At 41.6% G+C, this 22,511-nt stretch overlaps 1 protein-coding gene across 1 annotated transcript in view; it reads left to right on the top strand.

The window, feature by feature from the left end:
- Window positions 1–15,600: 15,600 nt before the first annotated feature.
- TMX4 (thioredoxin related transmembrane protein 4) overlaps window positions 15,601–22,511 on the top strand; it is a 70,527-nt gene continuing 63,616 nt past the window's right edge. The window contains exon 1 of the mRNA XM_058287541.2: window positions 15,601–15,616. Within this exon, the coding sequence (XP_058143524.2) occupies window positions 15,601–15,616 (16 nt within the window). The remainder of the gene's footprint in view (window positions 15,617–22,511) is intronic.

Raw genomic sequence — 22,511 nt, 5'->3', positions numbered from 1 at the left:
TACTTATTACAATTTAAAATACATATACCCTTAGCTCCTGAAATCGTACTTCTAAACTTTATCCCATTGAAATAAAAGAATTGGTACATGGGGATGTTCATACGGGGTCTTTATTGCAGCACCATTTGATTAGGTGGATTGAAGAAAGATGTATTTCTCTCGGGTCCTCTGGGAAGTAGGTGCTGAGCTGGCTTAGGTGTGCAAGGGCACAGCACCATGAAGGATAAACGTGAGAGGAAGCAGGATTGGGTGGAGAGGGCCTTAGGTTATGATTGAGAACTGTCAGTGTCTTGGCCAACCCAATGGGACATTCTGGAGCAAAGACTGTCCGCTAGAGGAGTCTTCACATTGGGTAAAGATGGCAGGTGCTGCTCAGTCACTGGCTGAAGCCTGTCCCGGGCAGAGTGGAGCATCGAGGTGAAAGGAGGCTAACCATGCAGCTGTTAGCTAACTGCCTTTCTTGCAGGTGAATGGCCGGTTCTTTTGGAAAGGAGAGCCAAGCAGTACATCTCTATGATGGTCATAGTATGGAGGGACATATGCAAGGGTTTTGGTAAGACGTGAAAACATGAGACTGGAACGAGGGGAAAAGGTAAGGGTAATAAAAATGGACAAGGTAAGTTTTTTTTTTTTTTTACTATGAAACAGTTTACATGTACAAAAGAACATTTGTAACATACATGTGATTTTTTAAAAAGCGTTATTTTATTTATTTCTGCCCCCATCGTGTTGTTTGTGCTCATTATGTCTGTTGTGTGCTCTCTGTGTCTGCTCATCTTTTTAGGAGGCACCAGGAACTGAACCCAGGACTTCCCTTGTGGGAGGGAGGCACCCAATTGCTTGAGCCACCTCTGCTCCCTGCTTATTGTGTCTCTCGTTGTGTTTCGTCGTTGTGTCTCCTCTTTGCATCATCCCGTTGCATCAGCTCACTGTCTTGCTCGTCTTCTTTAGGAGGTACCAGGAACCAAACCTGGGACCTCCCATGTGGTAGACAGGTGCCCAACTGCTTGAGCCACATCCACTTCACATATATACATGTGTTTTGAAGCATGGTAAATCAAAAACCCAACCCACATTCTGCTGAAGCTCTGTATGAGCCTCTTCCTTGCCATACCCACCTTGAGATAACTCACATTTTGAATTTATGAAGCTTTACCATTCCCGTGTTCTTCTTTGATGAACACATACCACTAAACAAAATTTAGTTTCTCTTGTTTATCATCTTTATAAAAACAGGGCTATATGCTATTTATTATTTTGAAAGTTTGCTTTCTTCCCTTTCAAAATTTATGTTTCTAAGGTTCATCCATGCTGATGGGTATAGAGGTAGTTCATTTATTTTCACAAAGGTAATTCTATTTATGACTATATCACAATTCTTTTTACCTACACCCCTGCTGTTGGGCAAGTGTGTCATGCCCTTTTGGGGGCTATTGTGAATATTCCAGTTGCTATCTCCTCGGGCACATGGGGAAGTACTTCTCCAGTGTATATACCCACCCACGGAACCGCGGGTCAGGGCGATGCACGTGGTCGGCTTCACAAGAAAACACCAAATAGTTCTCCAAAGTGGTATGAAAGAAGCTTCTGTTGTAAATTTGCTTAAAGTATATAAATGAAGGTGAATGTGTAATGAATACATGAAAGGTTGGTGAGATTTCAGGACATTTTTACTTTCTTCCCTATAATTTGAAGTATTATCAGAATTTTCGAAAGCAGGGAAACGGACTTTGGCCCAGTGGTTAGGGCGTCCGTCTACCACATGGGAGGTCCATGGTTCAAACCCCGGGCCTCCTTGACCCGTGTGGAGCTGGCCCAAGCGCAGTGCTGATGCGCGCAAGGAGTGCCGTGCCACGCAGGGGTGTCCCCCGCGTAGGGGAGCCCCACGCGCAAGGAGTGCACCCATAAGGAGAGCCGCCCAGTGCGAAGGAGGGAGCAGCCTGCCGAGGAATGGCGCCGCCCACACTTCCCGTGCCGCTGACGACAACAGAAGCGGACAAAGAAACAAGACGCAGCAAAAAGACACAGAAAACAGACAACTGGGGGAAGGGAGGGGATTAAATAAATAAAAGTAAATCTTTAAAAAAAAAAAAAAGAAGAATTTTCGAAAGCAGGCATTATATGTCATCTGGGAAAAAGCCCAATAAAGGTATGTTCATTATGAGAAAAAAAACGAAGCTTAAAAAACATAGTAATTATAGCAACTTATATGTTTTAATAAAGAAAGTAAGCTAGGAGCTCTCATTAACAAAACAAAGCAAAACAACAGAAACCTGAGTTGTCTAATAGTGCATTATCTGAGAAATGTTACAGATACACAGAGGCTACCAAATAGATAAGAAATCATAGTCCCTGAAAATTAATACCTGCTAATTTATTTTTCCTTTGTCAAAATTCTTCCTGTATTAATTTCTGGCTACTTTTTGGAAAAAAACATGTTGTTGAATGAGAGAGTAACATCCGAATGGTTTCCTTCCTCTCTGAGAGTAAAGCAGGGATATATATGAAAAAAAACCACAATGTGTTGTTGTGAACTTCAACAGTATATTACTTAGAATCCCTTAAACATATCCAATTCCTCTGTTATATGAGATACTAGAGCTTCCATTTTCAGTGTCAACATTTTCTCCTTTTTGGATGTACATTGAACTGCATTTTTCCCGTCAGTTTAAGAAATAATATCCGTAACACTGTCTTTTCACTGTAGAATCATTTGCAAAACTAACAAACTGTCTGCTAAATCTCCCTTTCTGTTCTTTTCTCCTAACATGTCATTAGTAGGTTTTCTTTTTTTTTTTCAATTTCAAACAAAGGTAAACATTGAGTATATTTTGGTTCAAGTCTGATCATCCTAGGTGAGGAATTGGCTAAGATTTCAAAGAATATTAGCATGGCATTTATGGCCAAGAGAGGGCTTTATCAGTCAGGGTTTAGTCAGAAGACGCAAGTCAGCCCAGTTATGTCAACAAAACAAAGGCAATGAAAAGGGTTGCTAACCTCGTACGTTAGAAATAGCATGCAAAAAAGGAAAAGAAGGCATCCCAGCATGTCTTGATTTGCCAGGATGCTATAGCAAACACAGCACAAGGGGTTGGCTTAACAGGGATTTATTGGCTCACAGTTTCGGAGGCTAGAAGTTCAAAAGCAAGGCATCGGCCGGACTGTGCTTTCCAGTCTAGCACTCTGGGGCCCGCTCGCCACCACCCTTGGGGCCCTGCCTCCCATCCCACGGGGATGCCTCGCCTTTCCGTCTTCTGTGACTTCCGCGTTCTGTTTATATAGCCAGGGAGATGGGGTACAGCCCATGTGACTCAGGGCCACTCCTTAAGCACACAGAAGGTCTTGAAGGGGTCCCATGCACAATGGGGCCACACCGACAGGAGTGGGGATTAAGAAAAGGTTTTGGCTGGGGTACACAGCTCAGTCTACCACAATGAGTGAGCAACAGCTGGAAAACCACCACCACCCCAAGGGCTGGGGGAAGAAGAGGTTGGACTGATTCAAGCAAGAATCTTGGGCAAGGGACCTACAGAGCCAAAACCCTGCAGAGGGGCTGCTGCTCACCTGTGCTCGGAGGATGGGCCCGCAGGCCCAGGAGCCAGGGCTCCGAGGAGGGACCCTCATAGAGTTAGAGAATTTGGTCAAGTATAAAGCTACGTCCAAAGCCAGATAAATGGATTGCTCTCTGATGATAAGAGGAGAGTAAAGGAAAATCATGGCCAATGACTGAAACTATTCTACACATCCCTTATGTAATTAAGTGGACCTCTTCTGTTAGATTGGAATTAAGTGATGTTGAGGGACTTTTCCAAATGACTCAGGAAGTCGCAAGAGGGAAGTGGATTTGGCCCAAAGGACAGGGCATCCGCCTACCACATGGGAGGTCCACAGTTCAAACCCCGGGCCTCCTTGACCCATGTGGAGCTGGCCCATGCACAGTGCTGATGCGCAAGGAGTGCCGTGCCACTCAGAGGTGTCCCCGCATAGGGGAGCCCCATGCGCAAGGAGCGCGCCCCGTAAGGAGAGCCGCCCAGCGCAAAAGAAAGTGTAGCCTGCCCAGGAATGGTGCCACACACACGGAGAGCTGAGACAGCAAGATGATGCAACGAGAAGAAACACAGATTTTCTGCGTGGCGCTGGCAAGAATGCAAGAGGACACAGACGATCACACAGCGAATGGACACAGAGAGCAGACAATGGGGGGGGGAGTTGCAAGAGTAGTGCACCTGTGGAATTCTCTGTCTCTTACTTAGTAGACGCATGATTTATCTCACCTTTCTTTGAAATTCGTTGCTTGAATAAGTATAGTTTTTTCTTCTCCCCATGTGTTTCATTACTTTGTCAGGGAAACATCTAAAATAAATGTAGGAAAATGTGAGTCTTGTGGAAGATGCAGTGAAGTCTCAATTCAGTTTAATTGAATGCGATGTCTTATTACAGCTGGCAAGTAAAAGAGTCATTTTTATCGAGGTTTTAAAGAAATATGTTTCTGACATGATGATTCACAGGTATGTTAAGTTGAAAGGCTTCACTCTACAGTCTGCGTCATTAGCGTCATGCGGGGAAGGAGGAGAACACAAGAGTCAAGTGACCATGTTCATTCATCTGGCCAATATTTGCCCAGTTCTTGCTGTTTGTCAGACTCTACACTAGCTGGTTGAATGAAAAATTGCAACTTTAAGTGTGAAGGTCAGCATGTTCTAGGATTAACCTAATGAGACAATGAACAAAGATACATGTTCATGTTTGTTTAGCACTTGTCTTGTGTATTTTATAATAAAGAATAATAAAAGGTAAAGAAAAAGCATCAATAATGGAGCATTGAAAAGATCCCGGTTTACAAGACCTGACTGGGTCGTTATCAACTCTATCGCCACCTAGTGGCAACAACTTTAAACAGCAGCGAGAACCAGTTAGAACAGTTCAAAGCCCCTCGCCCAGGAGCCTTACGCTTAGGAGCTAAAGGTCGTAGGACACGGTTTTGCTTCCCCTCACTCAGGGTCAGCACGCAGAAGAGCGAGTGGGTGTGGGGAGTTAATATAGTGGCCGTAGATTTCTTTATTTAAACTCTAAGAGAAGGGCGTGGAAGGAAATCTTGTCAAAGGCATACCAAACACGTTGCACATCATTTTGCTTAGGTAAAAAGTAAGGAATGAATCCTTTAAAAGAAATTTTGATTTTCCCCAATCATCAAGGGAATTTGTTGCTTCAGACATAAAATTTATAATGTTTTCTCGTAAATAAAAGGATGCAAATGATCGATTGTCTTATTTTGAAGGAAATGGATATTTTATCGATAGCTTTGTGGGTTCGGCAGAGAAGGGGACAACTTTCTAAACCACATATTAGACATCTCTGCCCCTTCCCCAAGTTCTTTTCCCCTCCTTTCTCAGAGTCAGCAAAAACAAGATTGCTTTACTGAGAGCAATTCAACTTTATTCCTTTCACCTTAGTAATACAAAAAGCCAAATAATACCTATTACTCTACAAGCCATTTGAAAGAGCAAGGTCCTGTGGGAAGGACGGTGCATGAGTAATTATGTTTCTACTAGAGTTTCCTAATTTATTTTAAAATGACCAGCATGTAGGTTGATCATTACAATAAAATTGGTGTTTGTTTTTTTTTTCCCACTTGCTGATTGTAAATGAAGAGATGTAGAGTATACAAACCTTTTTCTTTTGGCATGTCTTTACTCCTCATTCATTATGGAGATCCTGAGCTAAAAGACAGGCTAACTAAGACAGGTTGCAAATCTACACTGGAGAAAAATGCAAAAATGTTTGGTTTGGTTTATCTGAATACAGAGTTAAAATCATCATGTACCCCAATTCTGGTGACACCACTATTTTCTTTTACAAAGCCCTCTCTTGTTTTACCTTATTTTATCCCGCCACCCTCCTCCTGTACTGTGCTGAAGAACTCATTCCGTTTCTTCATATTTTTCACTCCCTGCTTTTTTTTTTTTTTTTAAAGATTTATTTATTTATTTAGTTTCCCCCCCTCCCCTGGTTGTCTGTTCTTGGTGTCTGTTTGCTGCGTCTTGTTTCTTTGTCCGCTTCTGTTGTCGTCAGCGGCACAGGAAGTGTGGGCGGTGCCATTCCTGGGCAGGCTGCTCTTTCTTTTCACGCTGGGCGGCTCTCCTCACCGGCGCGCTCCTTGCGCGTGGGGGCTCCCCCACGCGTTCACTCCCTGCTTTTTAAGGTCCACCCATTACTGCTACTGCTTCTAGTTCCTTCTGTCTATTGCTCAGCACGGCATCCAACACGTTTCGTTTCCATTTTCTGTAATGATAGATAAGCAGGTTGCATCCTCCTGCTACCACGAGCCATGCTTGGAACCTCAGCCCATGCATCAGTCCCTTACGCAGAACTTCCGGGGCCTGTATACCCAGGGGCCTTTTATAGGCTCTATTCATACATAATTTCATAAAGGAATGAATACTTTCTCTTCAGGATGCTATACTCTTCACACTCCCACCTGAGCTGAATCAAGCTCCCATTTCCCCAGATCTTTGCTAACATGGATATTCTATGACTTCCCCTCCTTTTCTTTCTCTTTGGTGAGAGGCTGCAGCCCTGCCCTTGGTAACCATGGCAACGACTCCAGTCCCAGGAAACAGTTTATGCAACCAATGCAAACCAAATGTGCTAAAAGCTTATCTAGAATGTATGAAGTCCATGCTAAAAGCTTACCTAGGATGTGGAAGATATATGCTAATGCAAGCCTATTGAGAACTGAAACAAAAGAACCATTGGCCTTTCCTCTCTGTATAAAAGGAAATCAAAAATCTTGTTCAGGGCTCAGGTTTGAGACAGAAAGCTCCCGAGTCCAGCCGGCTATCAATAAACCATTTTTCCTTCTCAAAATCATTCCTGAGTTCTGGCCTTTCTATATGCAAATAATTGAACCTCTCTCAAGTTCTACAACATCTTCCCTTCCTTCCTTTCTTCTTTCCCCCAAACAGATGAGGTCATTATTGTTGCATTTTATTTCTCTGATTTCCAGTGCAGTAAAGTCCCTCTTCAAAGAGCCACCCAGTGCGAAGGAAAGGGTAGCCTGCCCAGGAATGGTGCCGCACACACGGAGAACTGACACAAGATGATACAACAAAAAGAAACACAGATTCCCATGCAGCTGACAACAACAGAAGTGGACAAAGAAGATGCAGCAAATAGACTCAGAGAACAGACAACTGGGGTGGGGGGGAGGGGAAGGGGAGAGAAATAAATAAACAAATCTTTAAAAAAAAAAGTCCCTCTTCATATACTTGCTAGCCATTTTTGTTTCTCCTGTGAGTTGCTTCCTCATTTATTTTGCCTGTTTTTCTAATGGGTGCCCATTCTTTTCCTTGTTTGTTGTCTTATATAGTATTGTTATTAACATCTTACAGGTTTCTATCAGAACATTTAAATTCTCCCAAATTCTGTCAGTGATGACCTACATTAAACAGGAAATCTTAGTTATATTGGGGGTAAATCTACCCATTTTTTTCATCTTAAGGATTGTACTTTTTTTGCTTTTACTATTTGTGAAGTAGTTTGGGAAAAAAGAGTTTAGATTTTGAACTTTCGTATTTGAACTTTGTATGCTCGGCTCCTTGTTGTAGATGTTGCAGTTGTTTCCTATTATTGTAGATGATGTTGCAGTTCTGATAGCAAACAGCTTCTCAGTAATTTCCAATAAATATGATGTGGAAACTACGGTCAAGGCTCTCAGTTCCAGAAGCTGTAAGTCCCCTGGTCCCATCTTTATTTACTCTCTTGTGTCTTTCTCTCTGTCCTTTATTTCGTAAAGTTCTGTGTTGCCTTCCCTTTGAGCCAACCTACTGCTGAGCTGCTCTCAGCAACTGGTGCCCAATGTGGGACCCAAAGGAAAGAAGGCTCTCAGCAACTGGCACCCAACGTGGGGCACAAAGGGAAGGAGGCTCGCAGCAACTGGTGCCCGAACACAGACCCAAAGGGAAGAAGGATCGCCTCAAACAAAACTGAAGTGTTTGTGATGGCTCAGAGCCTCGAGTGGTTTGGAAAGCCTTCCAAGTTCTCAAGGGTTTGCCTGTATTTGCCCAGGAGACGGAGAATATCCTGTGTGGGTACCAGCTTGTCAGATAAGCCATACCATGAATGCCAAGAGACAACAAAAGTTCCTGTGGAACCCAGAACCTCCAGTCATGCAGATGGAGAGAAAGATGCTGAAAATTGCACGGCTGGGTCACATTCTGAAGGCTAGAATGGCTTTACATCAAAGTATCTTAACTACAGAACTTGTTCAAGCATGGTATCATAAAGCAAGTATGGCTTGGGGAGAGAAGGAGATTAAGAAGGAAATTGAGAGGAGGAAAACTGGAAAAGAAATGTTGAATTATGAAAGGAAGCAGTGAAGAAATTCTAGATTAATAGATTTGGAACTGCTTTTGTGTTTATTCATTATCAGTGTGTGTATTGTAATTATTTCAGTGTGTGTGAAAAAGAAAGAGAAAGAGAAAATGGAAGAAAAAAGAAATAGAAAAAGGAAGAAAGAGAAAGAAGGAAAAAAGGAAAAGGAAGAGAAAAAGGAAGAAAGAAAAAGAAAGAAACAGAAAGGAAGGATAAAACGAAAGATGTAAAAGTTAAGTGAATACTGAAAAAGGTAAAAAGTTTGTGGCAATGCTAACTGAAATTTAATAAGGTGTATTTTGTCCTAAAATAAAATGGTTAGTTTATAAAATCAGAAATGGAGATATGAGGGACAGAACTAGTATGCATATAGCAAGTTCTAAAAGTATTGTTAGCATTCAGTGAGATAATGTGCTTTGTAAAAGTAAAATAAGTCTGAATGAATACAAAAAGTGCAAAAACTGTGTGAAAAGGTCAACAATGGACTTTTGCAGTTCCTCAAGGTTTTCTGCACTGGCCTGATGGCAATGAATCTGGCTGCATAGAAGAAACCTGTGGCAGTGACCCTACTAGGAAACATCAGAGACAATGGAATTTTAAGTGCCTGAAATAGGCAAACAATTGGGATAAGCAGCAAGGTCCCTGCTACTCCTTCAAATTATTAATTTTGTTTGGTTGGGTAAGACAAAACTACACTCTCCACTGTAATTGATAAAGTACAATGTTTTCTCATGTTAATAGAATTTGTAATGTTGTTGGAATACTAAAATTCTTTTATCTCTTAATAAGATGTGTTAATTAGGAAAGGTCCTTCATGGGAGTAGGAAGACCTCCGGTAGGCTGCTTTAAAAAGTTATAAAAAGAAGGAAAAGGTGGCTACTAACTTAGCCTATGAACTGGATATAGCCCCAGGCCCAGTGAAGATGCTAAGAGCTCTATACAAACTGGGGAAAATGAGATCACTTTTGATCGAGTACTGGCCTATATAGCCTTGCTGGTTGGGAATATTAAGCCCTTGAGAAATGAAAGTCTATTCATTGAATGTCTGCTAGTTGGAAGTCTTATTGTTTGTTGGTGTATAATCTATGGTAGTTACAGATTATGTATAAAATGCTTGAATACTAATCAGAACTATAATAATGAACATATTGTGTACTTAGGTGATTTGATGAACCAGGATATATAAATGAACCTTGTTGAATGTATATGTAAATCTCTTGTTTTAAGTTTGAACAATCCTGCAACTGAATGTATTGAGAAAAAATTTAATGAGTACTGTTCAAACATAAAAGTGAAAATATCATGCAGGAAGCTTTGTTAATCAGTGAAACGTCATTTGCATAGACTTGGCAAAAACAGAAAGGGAGAAATGTGGGAAAAAGAGTTTAGATGGTATTTGAACTTTGTGTGACCGCTCCGTGTTATAGATGTTGCAGTTGTTCCCTATTATTGTAGATGATGTGGCAGTTCTGATAGCAAACAGCTGCTCGGTAGTCTCAACTAAATACTATATGGAAACTAGGGTTGAGACTCCTCGACTCTCAGTTCCAGAAGCTGTGGGTCCCCTGGTCCCATCTTTTTTTACTCTCTTGTTCTTTCTCTCTGTCCTTTATTTTGTAAAGTTGTGTGTCGCCTTCCCTTCGAGCCAACCTACCACTGAGCTGATCTCAGCAAAGTAATCCTTACCCATCCCAAACTCAGTATTAGATGGTGTGTGAAGAATGGATCCAATTTTCTTTCTCTTTGTGTTTATCCAGTTTTTCCAACATGACACCTTCCAGGAAACAAGTCATCATTTGCCCACTGATGTGTGCTGCCACCTCTATCCTATACCAGGTTTCCATGTACACAAGAGTCTGTGTTTTTTGCTTTCTCTTGTCCTCCAGGACTTTGGTTTTTTTGCTAAGGCTTTGTCACATGACTTCCTTTCCAGTTTTGCATGTTCTCCCTCCTCCTCCTCCTTTTAAAATTCAGCGTTATCATTTGTATATGTCCATTATTTCATGTGTATTTAAGAATTGGTTTTTGAGTTTCTAAAAATATGCTATGGGGATTTTGAGTGGAATTAATTTGAAATTTGAGATAAGGTTGGGAAGGATGGACATTTTAAAATGTTACTAGAAGACCTTTTTAAAAACAAATGATGTCTTCCATTAAAATGCCTACAACTCATCTGAAAGTCATGGGGGCATTTTTAGTGCTTCCTAATGGTTTTTCCTAATCAAGTTTTCTACTTCTTGTGCCAATTCTGCCATTTTATATACTTTCCAGAAATGTGTCTGTTCATACTCTTAAGTTTTCAAATTTATTGGTACAGAGTTTTCAAAATAATTTTGTTAATGTTTAAAAATGCAGTGTCTATGTTTTCCATTTTCAATATTTTAAATTTGCATTTTCTTTATTCTTAGTCTTGAAAACAGTTTATATTTCTGTTTTCATACATAGCTCTCCATTTTTTTCTATGCTTTGCTGAAATCTGCCCTTATCTATATGTTTTTTTCCTGTTAAATGATTAGATTACTTGTCCACATTCTCTTCTTTCTCTTCCTTTCTAACTCTCTCCACGTAGGTAGAACTATAAATTTCTCTCCTGCTTTCTCTATGCCCCATACATTTTGGCATTCAGTCCTGTAACTTTTCAGGGTTAAATGTTATCCTTAAAAATATGACTGATGGTATATTGCTAAAGTTGGCGTTAAATACCAATAACTAATATAAAGAAATTAAAATAACCCAGCAATGAAAGGACATAATTTTCAGAGTTTAAGGGCAGACCCAGAGACCTACATGAATTCTGTTCTATGCCTATTAGAGTTAAATTTATCATATAATTTCTAAATGCAGGACTAGACAAACTTTCCTCAGAAGGAAGGAAGAAGGGGAAACCTGGAGGCTTGTGATAGGCTTGAGACTCAAATTTTATTAGATATATAAAACTGAATTTTGAAAATGAAACAATATAAACTAAGAATGAACCATAATACCATCAGCTAAACAACCTTTTGGTAAGTTAAAGACATATTTACATATGTGAATATTTTATATGTTTGGGGTGTTCCTGTATGTTTTTATTCACAAAGAATGGCATAATGTAAACGTAGTGGTTCATTTCTTCAGACATTGATGGAATGTGGTTCGGATAATGGCTACCAAACTCATTTTTAGACCAGAAGCCATTTAGTTGAATTTGAAGCATCTTTTTCCATGAATGCTACATAATACTTCTGTAACTGTTAAATATATAAAAAACACATCTCTGGTGATGTGTTTTTGTCTAAGAAATATTGAGTATTTGAAATCAAAATGCTAAAGAATAAGAAAACCAATCTCTTACTGTTTGAAAACCAAGTCCTGAGGGAAACATCATGTCTTAGTTTTCTCTCTTAAGGCTAGTGCGTGCACTGAAAAGTGGCAAAAAATTTAATTGACATTGTTTATTCAAATCCAGACGGAAGCATTAACAGGCTTTTTGTGATTACAATTCCATCATTTCGGAAAGGGCCTCTTAGATATGAGGAGGATTTACTGTGCTTTACTGCAGTGTAAATGGATCAATATGTAAAAATTATTTGTCTTCCTGGCACCCCAGGATAGTACGCATCGATGGAAAAATGGAAACACTACATAGTTAGGAAAAGAATTATCTACCGTACTGGAACTTCGGGAATGTTCCTTGACTTTCACAAAGGAGTCGATGCAAGCAGAGCTGAGCATAGACCTCTTCAACAAAAATTCTGTAAGATAAAACAACATGTGGCTCATACTGCAGTGCTCTGTCATTCAGAGATCCTCACGGTCAGCTGCAGAGGAAGCAGTGGGAAGTAGAACTCCGTGTTCATAACGTAGCTGGAAGCGGACCGCTCCGACTAGCTGGGCGCCAGGCACATGCTAAGACCTTTACCTGCACTGACTCATCTATTCTTCATTGAACCATTTTATAGATGAAGAACCTGCTGCAGCAAGAAGTTGAGCGGTTTTTCCATGGTCTCATAGCTCACAAGAGAGTCTTGGGTTTGAATCCTGGGAGCCTGGCTGCAGAGCACCCATGCTCCACCCTGATGCTAAATGATATCTCCCAGAGGCCCATCCTCGAGAAAACTTATGCATTCCCCCCAAGTGCATGCCCCAACTGGGTGCATTTTAATGAACCTCTTTTGCCAGTGTTTTCTGGGTTTGACTGTGAAAAAATTAAACTGCAGGCAAAGTTATTCCTAGCATCCTTCTACTTTCAATTCTATATTCTATTCCCACCTGCCTACCATTCTCAGGTACATTACCCTAGGGGTTGGCCCAATCTGCTTTTCAAATTCCTGATGGTTTTTTGATGATGCCTTGTGGCTTTCTACCATATAGGAGTATTTTCGTTTTAATTTGAAATTCTCAAAGACCAAAACTCCCTAAAGATCCAATGAATAATATTAGAATTTCAGTCATTATGATAGGTTAAAAAGCATTGTTCAATGTCCTTAAATTGTATTACCTAAATCATTATCCCCTTAGCTTGTAGAGGGCAAAAATCACAATTCTATCAGTACAAAGCAATAGGGCTAAAAGGGAGGAGAAAAGTCATTAAAGGAATTTTCATAATAGCTCAAAACTGGGAACAAGTACACTAGGTTTATAGCAGCATCATTCACAATTGCCAAAAGGTGGAAGCAAACAAAGTGTCCATCAGCAGATGAATGGGTACACAAATGTGGTAGATCCATACAGTGGCACATTACTCAGCCATTATAAAAGAACCAACTTCTGATACATGCTACTATGTGCATGAACCTTGAAGACATCATGTGGAGTGAAATAAACCAGACAGAAAAGGACAAATAGTATATAATTCCACTGATACCTCGAATAAGCAAATTCACAAAGACAGAACATAAATTACAGGTTACCAAGGGCCACAAGGGGTGGGGTGTGAGGAATTATTACTTAATGGGTGGGAGTTTCTGTTTGGGGCGATGAAAAATTCGGGTAACGAATGGAGGTGATGGTAGCCCAATAGCGTGATGGTAACTTATATTACTGACTTTCACATGTGAAATTGGTTAAAACTGGAAATTTTTTGTTGCATATATGTTACCACGGTAAACTGGAAACAACTCAAATGTCCTTTAACTAGAGAACAGATATAAAAACAATGGCATATACCCGGCAACACAAGGAAACAAACTATGGATACCTATGGCAAAGAATCCCACGCATTGTGCGACATGATGGAAGCCAGACTGAGATGCCTACGGAAGTTCCAGCTGAGCGTCTCCGTGGACATCAGGCACCCTTCTTGCTGCCCTTGGAGACCCCCCCACACACACACACAACGACGGCTCTCTGGCACCCAAGTCAGAGTTCCAGACCATGGAATATTCCCGGTGAACCCCAAGGGTGAGTTAACACGGGAAAGGACCAAAGGAAGCAAGCCACGGCGTCACAGGCCGAGCCCGTGGAGCGTGGGTCCCCACGTCTCCACGAAGCACGGGGCGCCCCTTTCCCTGCCCTGGACCACCCGGCCTGAGGGGCGGCCTGAGGGGCGGCCTGAGGGGCGGCCTGGGGCGCGGGGCGGTCGCAGCGCCGGGCCGCTCCAGGCAGGGGGCGGCGGCCTTCCGGGGCGCAGGGGCTGCGCTGGCCACCGGGGCGCAGGGGCTGCGCTGGCCACCGGGGCGCACGGGCGCAGTGTCCGCGAGCTGGGCTCTGCGCAGCGGGGGCTCCCCGGGGCGAGGGCCCTTCCGGCCCGGCCTGTGGTGCACAGTTTTAAAGGAAGAAGAGGGACGCTCAAAGAGGGCGTGACAAACCTCTGCAGCGTGAAGTGCGGCGGGAGGCGGTTGCCTGAAGCAGGCCTTGCGCGCAGCCCCGGCCCGCGCCCTCTGGGGCTCCCGGCCCGCTGCACCGAGGCAGGCCAGCGGCTCCCTTGGGCCACCCTGGGCGCCTGCACGGCCCCCCCCAGGGCGGGAGTCCACCCTGGTGACCAGGCCCCTGCAACCGTGGCTCCCATCAGCGAACAGTGCGGACTTCGATGGAAGAAAATCGCCGTGAAGCCTGGCTGCTCCGCTGTGACTGCTGCCAGGCGGAACACCGGCGAGCTCTTTCCCAGCCCTGGCCGGAAGAGACGGGCTTTGCGGGTGTTTATTGGATGTCTGCAATTAAAGTCCTAACGGGGGCAGTCTACATACTGAGCCACTCCACTTAGGTGACAGTTCTGGGGGATGGGTGTGAGCACATGCTTGGTTTTGCAGCTTTGTACCTATGAGGGCCCAGGTTCAAGCCCCTGTACTTAAAAAAAAAAAAAAAGACTCTGGAAAACACAAACTGTGTGGACATAGAACAGATAAATAGTTACCAGGGATTAAAGGTGGGGAGCGACTTAACTACATCACCCTAATTACAAAGGGAGGAAATGCAACGGGATAATTAATCAACGTGCTATAAAACATAGATGGGATAGAAGAATAGTGAGGTAAGGGAAGGTGAACTGTTACTGATTGAAAGAAAGGTAGAGCCTGTAGCAGTTTGATATTACTGATGAATTCCAGAAAGAAATATTGGATTATGTTTGTAAACTGGTCCATACCTGGCGTGACTAAATTACAATGAGGGCTTTCATTGGGACAGAGGGTGTTGAGTCCTTGCCCCTTGGTGGGTGGGGACTCACAGATAAAAGACATGGCAAAGGACAGAGTTGGAATATATATTTTTTTCTTTTTCTTTTTTTATTGATTTTGTAAAAATATTACATTAAAAAAACAATATGAGGTCCCATTCAACCCCACCCCACCCCCAACCCCCCCCCCCCCCCAGCAACACTCACTCCCATCATCATGATACATCCATTGCATTTGGTAAGTACATCTCTGGGCATCTCTGCACCTCATGGTCAATGGTCCACATCATGGCCCATACTCTCCCACATTCCATCCAGTGGGCCCTGGGAGGATTTACAATGTCCGGTGATTGCCCCTGCAGCACCATCCAGGGCAGCTCCATGTCCCAAAGACGCCTCCACATCTCATCTCTTCCTGCCATTCCCCATACCCATATCAGCCACCATGTCCACTTTGAGTTGGAATATTTTGATGCTGGAGTTTTGAGGTGAAGCCCCAGGAAGTAAGCACACAGAGGAACTTAGTGGTGAGGAAAGAGAAGCAATCCTGGGAAGAGAAACAAGCCCTAGGAAGGGAGGAACCCAGGAAGCCTGGACCCTGGCAGATGTCAGCGGCCATCTTGCCCCAACGCATGGCGGAAGACTTTGGTGAGGGAAGTAACTTACCCTTTATGGCCTGGTAACTGTAAGCTTCTACCCCAAAATAAATACTCTTTATAAAACCCAACAGATTTCTGGTATTTTGCATCAGCACCCCTTTGGCTGACTAATACAGAGACATAGCAACCAAATGCAATATGTTGACCTTTTCTGAAACCTGAGTGTAGTAACAGGTAAACATGTTTGAAAAACTGGGGGACTCTGAACAGTGCGTATTAGGTGATATTAAGAAATTCTGTTCATTTCATTAATAGCAATGTGGTTTCTCTAGGGGAAAAGTTCCTTATTTTTTTAAGGCTAAACTGATGTTTTCATGGGTAAAATAATATTCTGCCTAGGATTTGTTTTAAAATGTGTAGCATAAAAATTTTTTAAAAACCAAAGGAAAGTATTAGCAGATCAGTTATGGCAAAATACAGCTAATGATTAAAGCTGGTTGATAACCACACAGAGATTAATTTTTGAGTATTCAAAGTATAAACATGTCTAATATAGTCTTACTTTTAGTCATATCCCTAAGAGACAAGGGTAGGTTTATCTTACTCAACCATCACATGCATAGAGAAAGAGAGAGAGCAAGAGAGCGAGCGCAGGTAGGTGTATTGGATGCAGTTAGTAGGCACCTCCTCAGTTTTCCAGGCACCTCCCAGAACCTCAGCTCCTGCTCTGTCTCAGCCACTTCCCCACCATGCCAGCTCTGTGCAGGCTCGGGTGGCTCTACCTTCTGAGGCTGGCAGTGGCTGGTCCCATCAGTGCTAGACCCTCCTCCATGTATCCCATCAGCCTGTCAGGGGTTTCTGACCCCTCCACCACTTGAGGACTTTGATGAAACATCACCGGACAGGGAATGGCATCTAGCCCAAAAGGAAGCCCAAGGCCCAAGTGATACCACTTGGCAGTGTGGGGCAGTGGAATCCCATAAAGGCAAACTTGGACCACTGGGAAAGAGAAGGCGGGAGGCCTGGCCAATGTCTGCCGCCTTCTTCCTCCCTTCAGTGGCCTGATCCAAGATGGTGGACTGATCCAGGAAGTCCTGTGCCCCTGGACTTGCCTGTTTCCAGGGAGTGCACACGTGCTCTTACCTGGCTCCCAGCCCCCGTTTGCCTCACTGCCCTGCTTTCCCTCAGCCCTGAGGCCTCAGCAGGTCACCTCTCCCCCCTCAGTTAAGTACCAGCACTTTCAGTCTAGCACCAGGCTCTGTTTTCTAGGTAATCTGGACTAAAACTGTTTGCATTAATATCCCCCTTTTACAGATGGGGATAATGTGAATGAAACTCAGAAAAGTTGAGGAACCTTGAGGTCACACAGACAGCACGTGGCAGGCCAAGTCCAGCCCAGCCCTGGGTCTGCCTGGCTCGCCCCATTGCGCCGCGCTGTCTGTACCTGAGACTCAGAAGTTACGTCTTGCTCAAGATCACAGAAGGACAATCAGGGCACTACAGAAACGTCCTCCAGCCTCGCCCTTACTTCAGAAAGCACAATGCTGCAGTACAGAGGGCCACCTTAAAAATGGAAATGACATTAATACATTTGGAAAGGATATAAAATCCATTAAAATATTTTAGAAGGAAAAAAAAAAAGAATTTTCTTAGGCAGGGCTCCAAAACTAAACGCAAGAATCTCTACGGCTCTTCGCCAAAGGAGTTTAATCTTGTCACATTCACCTCCTCTCTTTCAGTCTTCCCCAGTGCCAAATATCCCATTACCAAAATTAAATTGGCACTGTTTTCAGTATAGCTTAGGAGCACTTTTCCATCAACATGGACCAAATAGGATTCCAGAAATATACCATTCTATTGGTTATAAATTGCATGCTTCTACTTTAGTACTTTTACTAATTGTATTTATTTAATCATTTTAAACAGGTAATACATTAACTTGGATTAAGAGGACATTCAGTTTAAACTCGCCATTTTACCTTGTTTCCAGCTACCCAGCCTCCCAGAGACACTGTTGTGTGTCCTTCTTGGAGGAAGGAGTTAAAGTATCTTCCTTTACAAGGGAGATGCCCCCAGGGGAAAGACCGGGCATCTGTCTCATCTCCTGCTCATCCGGACCTCCAGGTAAAGAGACTCAGTGCTATTTGTTAGGAAGAAGAGGCATTATCTCTGAAATGCAGGCCCTCCATGGCTAAGGATAACCTGCATTAAACAGAACCCAGCAGCTTCGAGGTGCGGCTCCTTGGAGCATGTCTGTCACCTGGACTCCACCTGGGCTTTCACAAGGACATGCTCCCCCAGTGGCCGGGCTCCTGCGGACCTCACAGCGAGAGCACATTGCTCTGTGGTGGGACCAGAGGTCATGTCTGACTTGGAAAGGGTCCTGGGGACCACAGAGGCCATAGCCCCCTGGCTCCATCTGCGCCTTTTGATTGTGTATACTCTTGGCCATCCTTAGAAAAACTTGATATTGGAAAAGCTCTCTCTGGCTCATGGGAGTCTGGTTTCAGAATCTAATTCTGTGTAATACCTCAACTTCTAAAGAATGTTTATGTACTTTCATACGCCTATTCTCCTTCCAACATTTTTTACACAAATAGTGGTATATACACTGTTCTATCACTGGATTGTTTTCTGTTTATTAGAAAAAAATTTAAAAGTAAAGAATAAAAAGAATAAAAGAAGAGGGGATCTCTTATAATACCAGCAAAATATTTGTCCTTGTGTTCTTTACATTTTCTGCAGTAAGCAGGTTTTGAAAGAAAATGAGGTAAATCCAAGCTGCTTTGGCAGAGGTGTGTGGAAAGACGCTTTCCTACTCTGCTTATGGGAGCAGAAATTGAGACAATCTCTATGGAGGATCAAGGCCATGTCTGTCAAAGTTACTAATGAGATTTCCTTTGAATAAGCAATTTTACTTCTGGAAATTATTCTAGAGATGCAGATATGCAATGCAGCATGCATATAATATCATTCATGCAACAACAGTTTATAAGAGTAAAATTTGGGAATGCCATTTGTGATGGTTAGTTGTCCAAGTTGGGGTACATAATTCAATCTATCACAGCCATCAGCAGAAAACTAAGTTATACATAAATACATGAAGTCATTTTAAACAAATGAGGATGCTCTTTATGTACTAATACAGTGTTATCAACAAATTCTAATAACCACAGCAACACACTACAATACTTTTTATTATTAACTGCTAGGAAATAATTGGCTTATATCCTTCAAATGTTTTTCTTTATACACAAACACATTATTTCTAACATGATATCATACTATATATTATTTTATAACTTACTTAATTTTCCAGTATAATAAATGTTACATCATGTTACTAAACTTCAACAATATGACATTTTGAAGCGTTTCAATTAAAGTAAAATATACATAGAGAAGAGCAGACAAATCCCAGCACATAGCACAGAGTTATCCGAGAGTGGCAGGCTCATTCCGACCACTGCCTGTACTCGTGTGACTTGCTCACCAACTTGTAGGCAGGCTTCTTCGACCTCAATTCCAATTTACACAAATTGAAGTGCTCTCTCTATTGCCTGAATTTTATATTTTGGGAACTGCAAAATATTTTCCATTGGCAGTGTAGGGTGAATTATTACTTTAATTTCTGACAATGAATCAACTAAAACTTCTTTCTTACCTCTTTTACTAAACTTCAGTAGATCCTTTACAAATCTGAGTTTGTGAGGTTTTCATATGTGATATATGTGAAGCTGAAACGATTCCCATAAATTTCTATGACAAAAGATGATAGATTAAGGCCATAAACAGTGTCTGAGTGTCTTTTATACAGTTGACACAGGTGACGTGTTGCATGTACAAATTTTATTATTTAGTTCACTTAAAATAAGGACATCCAAGTCATCTTAAAGATGGTGATTTGAAACAACTGGTTAAGAAAGTTGTCTAAATACTAAAGGACACTTTAAAAAAAGGCGAATTTTGTGAAAATTGCATTTCTTGGAAATAGTATTCTATAGAAAATTGATAGGTAGGCTGTCGGAAGAAAAAAATCAAGCATAGAGAAATGGTTTTTTTTTGAAAATTTTCATAAGTAAGAGGAATAATTACCAAATATGTCCATACAATCACTCTGGTTCATAATTTGCCTTCATAGAGGAAGGGCTCTCTCCACACACATCAGGAAGCCCATGGCTTATCAATGAATTTCCGGCTTTCTCCTTCTGTGTCCTTGCTGAAGTGAAGTCTGCCTCGTCTCCCCAGTCACTTTTCCTCTCCCATCCTTGAGGTGAGCCTGCACTTTAGGGGCTCCTGTTAAAGGAGGAGAGGAATAAGTGGCCAAGCTCTAAGATAAGGGACTGTGTTTTCCAGGTGTGTGTGTGTGTGTGCATGCGTGTGCTGGAGTGAGTCGTGAAAGAAGCTTGGGTGGTGAGAGAGTGAGTGGGAGGTGAAATAGAATTTTTTATTTTTGTATTGGTTTCTTTAAGATGCACTGTGTGGTTAAAGCACTCCTTTCATAAGACTTACAGTTATTTTGAAATAAATTTGGGGCGTGGCATTGTGCTCTTGCTCCAGAACCGGAAAAGTTTTACACCTTTACACAGCAAAATCTGAGCTTTAGTACATAAGAAATATTTAAACACTAGTAGAGGCTTATTCATTATTTAAATTTAGCATTAGTCTATGATAGTACTCAGGATTTAGTCTTTATGAAACCCTAAAACAAACAAATTCTTTTCCAGGGATCTCCAACTAAAAGAAGAAATTTTAAATGAACAAAAGACATTCTGTTTTACAAATTAAAATTGAACAAGTGTTCAGTGGTCAAATAAGTTTAGGAAGCACTGATTTAGAGTCTCATTCAATTCTTATAGATAGGCTTCTGCAAAAGTAATTAACTGGGAAAACAAGTTTGCCTTGCTAATATTTGGGTGCTTCTAAGTGTTAGCATATTTACCACCTGAAGACACCATCTCCAATTCTTCAGTAACCCTCCAGATATGGACACTTGAACCCTCACTTCTAAAACATGTGCAAGGAAAACAATATTATCATCTTGCACAACTCTTTCAAAGAACGCACTGCATGATAGCAGCATATTCTTGATACCAAAATACAAAGACAGAACAATTAAGGAAAATTAAGAATCATTCTCACTCATTAACATAGATGCAAAAATCCTAGACCAAATATTGGCAAACTGAATCCAAAAATTTATAAGAAGGACATAATGTCATGACTAAAAATGTCAGTTTTTCTGAATTGATTTTACATACCTGATGTAATCCCAATAAAAATTTCAACTGGTTTTTGCTTGTTTTTTTTTGTTTTTTGTTTTTAGAATTGGGCAAAATCTAAAATGTATATGAAAAAATAAAGGAACAAGAATATCTGAGGAACTCATGAAAAAGATAGACAGAGAGGTCCATTTTTTCTACCAGATACCAAGATGCACTACAAGATATGTAATTAACACACTATGCTATTAATATTGGGAAAGACAAATAGATCAATGAAAGAGAACACCAACTCAGAAACGGAAACTACATATGAAAAAATAGTTACTCTATGACAGAGTGGGAAACCAAATTACCAGGGAAAATTAGGACAGTTCAAGAGATGTTGCTGGTGCAACATGAGGGAATCAATATGAGGATAAATTAAATTAGATTCCTACCACCTACCCTATCCAAGAAACAATTTTAAAGAGTATGAAGACCTAAAATTAACATCATAACTGGAAAACTTTTAGAAGATTATATAGGAAAAATAGCTTTCTGACCTGATATTAGGGGGAAAATCTCTTTAAGAGGACGCAAGAGGTACTAACATAAAGGACAGTGTAGGCAAATACAACTCCTTTCAACTTTAAAAGTTCTGTTATTAAAAATGACATCATAAAATTTGTGAAAAACAAGCTATACATAACTGGCAAAGGAGTAATTTCCAGAATATACAAAGCAGTCCTACAAATCAATAACAAAATATTTGAAAACCCAGCAGAAAGAAATAAGCAAAAGACCTCGGCTGGTCCTTCATTAAAGAATGCCTTCGTTTTCCCATTGCTGTGACCAATAACACACCATGTGTTAGCCTAAACCAAGGGAGTTTATTGGCTCACAGTTTTGAGGCTAGGAAAAGTATAAAATCGAGGAACCAGCAAGGTGATGCTTTCTCCTCCAAAGTCTGTAGCATTCTGGTGCTGCCCGCTGCCAGGGCTTGGAAATCCTGGGGTTGCATCTCTGCATCTCGGGTCGCGTTAGCTGGCAGGGTCCTCTTCTTTCTCTTCCGGGTTCAGTTGTACTTCCAGCTTCTGGCTCCTCCCTGCAGCTCTCTCACCAAGTCTGAATTTCTTCTGATTATAGAAGACTCCAGTGATCCGAAGTAAGCCCCAGCCTCATTCAGTTGGGACACACCTAAACTAAAAAATAACATCTTCAAGAGATGTTGGTCGCCCTCGGTTCACATCCACAAAGAAGCAGATCAGGATTCATGCCTAAACTAGGGTACATAATTCGATCTACAGCAAAGAGGGAAAATTGGCCAATAAACATTTGTAAAGCGTTTCAATCTCGTTCGTGATAAGATAAATGGAAATTAAAATTCCAGTGAGAGAACATCACCTAACAGACTGGTAGAATTAAAAGTGCTAACAATAGCAAGTATCAGAGATGTCATTTACCAGGGATTATCAGACACTCCTTGTGGAGGTATAAATTGGAGCAACCATTTTGGAAAAGAATCTAGTAAAGCTGAAAAATCTGTTTATCTCAGGATTTAGTTGACCCAAGCCTGTGTATATAGTGCAGAGCATCTGGAACACACGTATATAAAAGCTGATGTTAGAGAATGGTCAGAGCAGCACCGCCGGTAGGCTCAAACCAGAAACAAGATCCATCAACATCAAACTGGATAAATAAACTGTAATTTAATCCCACAGTGCAATAGTATGCAACATT

This window comes from Dasypus novemcinctus, chromosome 24 (assembly GCF_030445035.2).
Source record: "Dasypus novemcinctus isolate mDasNov1 chromosome 24, mDasNov1.1.hap2, whole genome shotgun sequence".
Taxonomy (NCBI): Eukaryota; Metazoa; Chordata; class Mammalia; order Cingulata; family Dasypodidae; genus Dasypus; species Dasypus novemcinctus.
Note: the sequence above shows the minus strand (reverse complement) of the source record. Positions and strands in the feature narration are given on the sequence as shown.